General features: G+C 45.5%; 1 protein-coding gene across 7 annotated transcripts in view; it reads right to left on the bottom strand.

Moving 5' to 3' along the window:
• Nucleotides 1-2,309: 2,309 nt before the first annotated feature.
• glra3 (glycine receptor, alpha 3) overlaps nucleotides 2,310-8,575 on the bottom strand; it is a 41,835-nt gene continuing 35,569 nt past the window's right edge. For all 7 annotated transcript variants that reach the window (XM_032563197.1, XM_032563199.1, XM_032563200.1 and 4 more), the window contains 3 exons: nucleotides 7,597-7,811; nucleotides 4,877-5,026; nucleotides 2,310-2,724 (listed from right to left, as the gene is read on the bottom strand). In XM_032563197.1, the coding sequence (XP_032419088.1) occupies nucleotides 2,431-2,724; nucleotides 4,877-5,026; nucleotides 7,597-7,811 (659 nt within the window). In that variant the 3' untranslated portion in view covers nucleotides 2,310-2,430. The remainder of the gene's footprint in view (nucleotides 2,725-4,876; nucleotides 5,027-7,596; nucleotides 7,812-8,575) is intronic.

Genomic DNA, 8,575 nt, shown 5'->3' with positions numbered 1-8,575 from the left:
CCCTCTCCGCTCCAGTCTGTTGCTCAACCTGCCGCCCTGAGCGCCGCTTCGCGCCGCTGCAGGTCTCTGCTTGCTCATGACGTCACATCAGCCTGGAGAAACAGAGGCGCTCCGTCAGGCTTCCTGCGAAGAATCCTGGAATTATCTCAGGATTTACGGGGAGAATAATTATTTACACCTCAATCAAACCTTCCTGGTTAACAGAGGCCGGCGCTGCGCTCAGATGATCCACAGCAACGGAACACCAGCATCCGCTGCAGGTCCGCTTCTGTTGGCACTTCATAAAAAGGAGGAAAAAGAAGGAATTTTCCTAATTTCAAGAAATATTGTTGTTCTATTTAGAAAAATTAAAGTAAAAATGATAATATTGTTATCTCTAGTTAAAACATTTATATAATACAATTCTTGAGTGACATTGTGGTCCCACTCCACACCAGTTGGTGGCGGTAGTGTGTCGATTCCAATGTTTGCCAACCGACAAACATTAAAGAAGAGACCAGCACGAAGGAAGCACCGAAACAGCGCCCTCTGGCGGAATAATTTGGAATATTTCAGAAACCAAAGCGGCTCAGTCTACTTGCTGGTGGCCTTTGGGTTTCGCTACATTCAGAGTAAATGTAAAAACACGCCACACTTTTCAGATTTTTATTTCTAAAAACACAGGTTTGTGTGTAGCGGTCCAGTTCTGGCCCGGTTCTGGTCCGACCCGGTAAAAACACTACAGTTTGTGGTTTTAAAGAAGAACAAACCAGAAAAAGTCTAAAGGGGTGAAAAGTTTTACATCAGCAGTTTGTTTACCAACACAGATTCGGATCAGAACCAGCTGTCTGCTCCTCCAGATGTTCTGGTTCTGAGCGTTCGGATCATCAGAACCAGAAACCCAGAATGAAAACCTGCTGGTTCTGTTTGCTGTCCTGGTTCTGCTGACAGTTCTGCAACCAGAACCGAAGATCTTCCTCCTCTTCCTCTTCCTCTTCTTCTGCAGCTTCAACTGCAGGAAAATCTCATGACTGTAAAAAAGAATCCAACTTTAACTCAGGGGAAAAAATCACAAATGGGAAATATTTTATTTTACTTCATTTTACAAAGTCAGAATAAAGAAACGTTTGGATAAATTTTCCTTTAAGTAATTTTTTTTTTTTTTTTACAATTTTACTGCCTGAATTTTTTTCTCTTTTATCCCAGACAAAAATAAACATGAAATAAATAAAGTGCGTTGAAACATTTGTTGTGACTTGTTACCATATAAATCAACTGAATTCAATAGAATTGAATAAATAAACTGAATAAAAAGTGAATAAATGTTTTTGTATTTTTAGGTTAAAAAGTCATAAATAATTTAAACTTTAACAACAAAATGTTTCCACCATTTGCAAAACGATAAAATAATTGAAGGTTTAAGACGGCGGTGTAAACCCGTTGAGGACCAGGTTCTGGTTCTGGTTCTGGAGTGAGCGCCTCCTTCAGGCTCAGCTTTGGCACAAAGGAGGAGAAACAAAGATGGAGCCGCAGACAGAAACGTGCAAAAGGTTTGGGACAGAACTGAACCAGTGAGGACAGAGGAGAAAGAAATGGTACCAGAACCCGTGAAGTGGTTCTGGAGGTCCGTCACAGATCAGGACAGGACCGGGGAGATGCTGCGTCCGTCGCAGACTCCATCTTGGCTCGTCTTCAAAACTTCCTGTGGATCTTCAGCGTTACTTCCTGAGTTTGGACGTTAAAGTCGGACGATGAAAAAAAGTTAAAATAAATAAACAGAAGGACACGCCGTCCTCTGAGGACACACCGTCCTCTGAGGACACGCCGTCCCCTGAAGACACGCCGTCCTCTGAAGACACACCGTCCTCTGAGGACACGCCGTCCCCTGAAGACACGCCGTCCTCTGAGGACACGCCGTCCCCTGAAGACACGCCGTCCTCTGAAGACACGCCGTCCCCTGAAGACACGCCGTCCTCTGAAGACACACCGTCCTCTGAGGACACGCCGTCCCCTGAAGACACGCCGTCCTCTGAGGACACGCCGTCCCCTGAAGACACGCCGTCCTCTGAAGACACGCCGTCCCCTGAAGACACGCCGTCCTCTGAAGACACACCGTCCTCTGAGGACACGCCGTCCTCTGAGGACACGCCGTCCTCTGAAGACACGCCGTCCCCTGAAGACACGCCGTCCCCTGAAGACACGCCGTCCTCTGAGGACACGCCGTCCCCTGAAGACACGCCGTCCTCTGAAGACACGCCGTCCTCTGAAGACACGCCGTCCCCTGAAGACACGCCGTCTCCTAAAGACACGCCGTCCTCTGAGAACACGCCGTCCCCTAAAGACACGCCGTCCTCTGAAGACACGCCGTCCTCTGAAGACACGCTGTCCTCTGAAGACACGCCGTCCCCTGAGGACACGCCGTGCCCTAAAGACACGCCGTCCTCCTCGTCCTCAGGGCTTGTGGACGTCTTCGTGTCTCAGGATCTTGTAGAGGACCCAGTAGAAGATGTTGAAGAAGAGGAAGGCCAGAGGGAATCCGGCTCTCGACACCGTGTCGATCTTCTTGGCCCGGTCGATGAACAGCTTCCTCATCTCCTCCGTGCTCCTTCCTCCTCCAGGTGCATTCTGGGAGATGCTGACGGCTCCCACGGTGTTGTTGGCGTTGACTTTGGTGTCCTTGGTGCTGCTGGGAGTGGAGGTCACCGCAGCCGCAGACGCCGGCCGGCTCTCCTGGACCTCCACTTCCTGTGGGAAATACCAAGACGACGAGGTCAAAGGTTACACCGGTCAATAGACAAACACTTTGTTTAAAGTCGTATCGACCCTCAGTCCGTAACGTTCTTCAGGAAGTGGCATTAGCTCCAGTAAAAACAGACATTTTGTCGCCTAACATGGCTATAAAAACAGGTTAGCATCTGGACCGCAGACTGATGGAGGCCAAACTGAAGCATTTTCCTCACTTTCTTCTTCTACTGCTCTCCAGTTTACATGACTAGTTGCTACTTTGATTAACATTTTGTTCTCTTTCAGGGTTCTTCTTGTTAAAGGGGAGGTTTTCCTCTCCACTGTCGCCCCCTGCTGGTCATCAGGAGTAAATGCTGCAAGGCAACGACTCGACACCCTGCTGGGTTTCCTCAGGTAGAAACGTTTTAAACCAGTTAACAGAAATAAAGTGAACTGTTAACTGTTAACCCAGAATGTTTGATCTGTATGTAAACTTCTGATTTGTCTCGATTTTCCTCAGCGAACTAATTACATTAATCCTGACTGACCTGTAAAAAGAGACATTTTGATGTTAAAAGTGGAATATTTTCTGACTTTCTAAAGTCCGAAATCTGAGCTGTGGAAGAACCGGTTCTTTTCCTGGATCAGAACTTCTCCCGGGTCCAGACTCGTTCTGATCCAGGTTTTAGATGAAATGTCGGATTTTATCATCTCAGGAAACTTCTGGGATTTTCTGACAAATTTAAGAGTTTTATCACTTTATAATTTCAGAAATTATTTTAGAGTGTAGAGGAAGCCGGTCTGAACTTTGACCTCATTTGTTCTCATGGCATCGGTTCCCAGAGACTCTCGGGTTTTAAAGCCACGGGGTCAGAGGTCAAACAGATCCTTGGCTGTCTGTTGGTTCAGGAAACTCAGGAAGTCCAAAGGGCGTACGGCGGCCCGGTTGGGTCATGATGACGACACATGCAGAGGCCGCTGTTCATCCGGCTCTTGATCCATACGGCGGTTCTGGCCGGCCGGCGCAGGGACTGGGCCGGCTCCTCCGGGTCGACGGCGCCGTTCTACCGACCCACAGCGTGACGAACGGACAGAACCATGAGGGAGAAGACACGGACCGGACTAGTCCGAGCCAGCATTCAGTCAGCTCTGGGCAGTCAGCCAATCACTGACGGAGTCTCTCAGGGTCCAACACAAGCGGTTCCTTTGACTAGGCCACACAGTTTGACCTGGACCTTCACAGACAGGAAGAGAACCCAAATGGACTGGAAGGCAGAACCAGAACCAAACATCTGAGTGCTGACCCGTTTATGTTCTGCACTAAAAGCTAAGAGACCGGCTCAATGAACGCTGGTCCGACCCGGATTCAGATAACAGGAATAAAGTCAAAATATTAGAATATATAATAATATTTTATTTACACACAAATAATGAAACTGAGGAATGATGAGCATCTTGTGGCGTTCTGCTTCGAGATCAGTTTTATAAATACGGAAATATTTCATGTTTCATCTGATCAGCAGAACTTTGAAACCCGGATTTCATTCAGCCGCACTGAGCTGCTCACAGCAGCTCTTTAAAATGACTTCCTCTTGAAATTTTACAGGTTTTTTCCAATATTCAGACTAATTTTCGTAGTAATAATAATATTTTAGGCCCAAATGCTGCGTGCCGTTATGAACGGACTCCGGTCCGTTTCCTCCCTGGTTCCAGTTCTCCGAGTTGTTTCCATCAGGAATCATTAGGTTTTTTTTTTTTTCTCCGAAGAGTTTTTGCGGCGCTGGTGGCTCGTATTTTTTCCACAGTAGGCTGACAGGAAGGAGGGTGAAGAGAGGGGGAAGACATGCGGCAAAGGTCGTCGGGACCGGGAGTCGAACCCGCGACGTCCGCGTCGAGGACTAAGGCCTCCAAACGTGGGGCGTGCTAACCCGCTGCGCCACCACGGCACGCCCCTCCATCAGGAATCATAAACAGAGACGTGTCTGGTTTTTACTCCTCTGGTTCTGCAGAGGAGAGTCGACTGAACGCGGGTCGGTCCGATCCAAACACGCTCTACCGCGGCGTTCATCCTGCCAGGATGAACGTCACAGCTGGGGTGATCGCAACAACACCGGCCGACAGCCACGGCGCAGCGGCAGGGTCTGGCCAGCAGGGGCAGCGCTTGGTTTCCTACCTTGGTCTTGCTCTTGTGTTGGCGCCGGAAGCGCAGCAGCTCCTTGTGTTGCCTCGACACGAAGTTTACGGCGGCGTATTCCAGCAGCGCAGAGAAGACGAAGAGGAGACACACGGCCATCCAGATGTCAATGGCCTTTACGTAGGACACCTGGAAACACACCAACACACACTGCAGTTAAACACACCAACACACACCAACACACACTGCAGTTAGACACACCAACACACACCAACACACACTGCAGTTAAACACACCAACACACACTGCAGTTAAACACACCAACACACACCAACACACACTGCAGTTAAACACACCAACACACACTGCAGTTAAACACACCAACACACACTGCAGTTAGACACACCAACACACACTGCAGTTAGACACACCAACACACACCAACACACACTGCAGTTAGACACACCAACACACACCAACACACACTGCAGTTAGACACACCAACACACACCAACACACACTGCAGTTAAACACACCAACACACACCAACACACACCAACACACACTGCAGTTAAACACACCAACACACACCAACACACACTGCAGTTAGACACACCAACACACACTGCAGTTAGACACACCAACACACACTGCAGTTAAACACACCAACACACACTGCAGTTAAACACACCAACACACACCAACACACACTGCAGTTAGACACACCAACACACACTGCAGTTAAACACACCAACACACACTGCAGTTAAACACACCAACACACACTGCAGTTAAACACACCAACACACACCAACACACACTGCAGTTAAACACACCAACACACCAACACACACTGCAGTTAAACACACCAACACACACCAACACACACTGCAGTTAGACACACCAACACACACTGCAGTTAAACACACCAACACACACAAACACACACTGCAGTTAAACACACCAACACACACCAACACACACTGCAGTTAAACACACCAACACACACTGCAGTTAGACACACCAACACACACTGCAGTTAAACACACCAACACACACTGCAGTTAGACACACCAACACACACTGCAGTTAAACACACCAACACACACCAACACACACTGCAGTTAGACACACCAACACACACTGCAGTTAAACACACCAACACACACTGCAGTTAAACACACCAACACACACCAACACACACTGCAGTTAGACACACCAACACACACTGCAGTTAAACACACCAACACACACTGCAGTTAGACACACCAACACACACTGCAGTTAGACACACCAACACACACTGCAGTTAAACACACCAACACACACTGCAGTTAGACACACCAACACACACCAACACACACTGCAGTTAGACACACCAACACACACCAACACACACTTCCCTCTTGTATTAAATTAATTAAATTTTAAAGATGGATGGCCTGTTTACTCTTAGTAAACTCTAGTTTAAGGTTTATTTTTTCTTTAAACTAAGAAGACATAGCTTGTTTTTAAAGTCATTATAATTTATATATATAAAAAAACAAAGATGCAGCTTCTTTTTAATAATTATTGTAATTATATCAGTTACATTTTTCTATAATTATTTTTGCAAAAAAGAAAGGCAGCTTCTTTTTCTAAATTACTAAAATTCTATAATTGTTTCTTGTTTTATTATTTTTTGTGTTAAAAAAGAGAAAAAGCTGCGGCTTCGTTGCTGCAGCGACGGATTCAGTTCATCCTGGACTGAAAAGTGGTTGAGAACATGAGGAACCTCCTAACGGCTCTGAGTTACGCAACAGAAACACGGCAGAGAGGAGAAACTTTCACTTCCTGAACGGTTCTGGAGGTCCGGCCCGGTGGACCGTCAGAACCAGAGGAGTCGTAACTTTCTGCTCCTTCGGGTTCAGACTATTGATGACTCCACACTGCCATCTAGTGGCCAGGCAGCAGCTGTACAGGAAGCTAACGGTTCTGGTTCCTTCTGGACCGGCAGTTTGGATTAATAAATCCTGGCTCAGGATTTATTGAGCCAGGATATTTACATACACCTGGGCTTAAGTAAAAATTATGATAAAAATAAAACGATTCCTGATTCAGCCTGCACCAGTTTATATCGAGGTCTGCAAAACCCAGCTTTTATTTTGATAGTCCATATTCGCTCATTGCCAAGCGAATTTGCTTATAAGCTAAATATTTAGTTAGAAAGCTAAAAATAAATGTAGTTAAGAAGCTAAATATTTAAGTCGGAGCTAAATGTTTCGTTTTCAAAGTAAATAATTAATTTGTTAACTAACTATTTAGCTTACTACTTATCTAACAAATTTTAAAAAATCTTCCATTTTGCTTGGAGTCGTTCAACCATTTTGGACTCCAAAATGGAGCCTCTGATGTGGACCCATTGTGTTTGGGTCCAAAACGGAGGACTCCATATTGGACCCAAGCAGCAGAAATGATTAAATTCATGACATTAAAATATTTCTCTGGATTTTTTCTTCAGTTTTAAATCAGTTAAACAGTTTTAAGTTTGTTTAAATAAAAACTTCATGTTTAGCTCTAGAATTAATTAATATTCTGTGAGTTTAAACGAGGACCCCTGCTGGCCTGGAGGCCCGAAACAGCAGCTCAGTCTGCTTATGCCTGGAGCTGGCTCGGGTCAGTGTTTCGGTTCTGGATCCATGGATGGGGGTCAGTCCAAACATCCAACACATCCAGACATTCAGGTAGAACATCAGAACCTCAGTAGAACCGGTACTGACCTTGGGCAGCGAGGTTCTGGAGCCGGAGCTCTGCGTCGTCATGGTGAGCACGGTGGTGATGCCGAGCGCCACACGGGCCGGCGCGGCGTCCATGTTGATCCAGAAGGAGACCCAGGACAGGATGACAATGAGAAGAGACGGGATGTACATCTGGATCAGGTAGTAACCCATCTGCCGCTCCAGGTGGAACCGGACCTCGATGCAGGTGAACTTACCTGCAATGTAGCAAGCGGTTACCATGGTTACACTTCAGCTTAAAACATTAATATGGGGTTAGAAATGTTTCAGTAAGAGGTTCTGGAGGCAAACAGAAAAATATGATCAGGGAGAACTGAACATGAGATAATGGGTCCGGTGCAAATGGTTCTGATAAAGCTGTTTCCATTACTGTGGGGCGCTGTTTCTAAAGTTACACAGTAAAACATTAACTGCAGTTTTTGGTTTATTTAACCTGTTATAAGAAAGAAAACGGGGCTCATTTTTCCAAGTCACATTTTCACCGTTTACTCATTAAAATGTCAGGTTCAAGCTAAATATTTATTTTCCAAGCTAAACATTTAACTTCCAAATTAAATGTTTAGCTGGTATTTAAATATTTAGCTTGCTAATTAAATATTTAGGTCGGTAGCTAAATAGTTAGTTTGCTAACTAAATATTCAGGTATGCCAACTAACTTTAGTTACCTTGCTAATTAAATAATTTGCTAGTTAAAATTTCAGGTTGCCAACTTTAGGTAGCTTGCCAGCTAAATATTTAGATTGCTAGCTAAAAATTTAAGTCCCAGCTAAATTTTTAGCTAATATGCAAGTTAGTTTGTTGATAAGCGGATGTGGACTATAAAAATAAAAGCTGGATTTTGTGGATCTCTATATAAACTGGCTGAAAGTCTTCAGTCAACTTGTCGCTCAGGTAATGTTTTATTTTTATCGTTTCTTTTCGTCTGGATATTTTCAACGTGTTAGCTGAAGAGTTAGCCACT

The sequence above is a fragment of the Xiphophorus hellerii genome, chromosome 5 (assembly GCF_003331165.1).
Source record: "Xiphophorus hellerii strain 12219 chromosome 5, Xiphophorus_hellerii-4.1, whole genome shotgun sequence".
NCBI lineage: Eukaryota > Metazoa > Chordata > Actinopteri > Cyprinodontiformes > Poeciliidae > Xiphophorus > Xiphophorus hellerii.
Note: the sequence above shows the minus strand (reverse complement) of the source record. Positions and strands in the feature narration are given on the sequence as shown.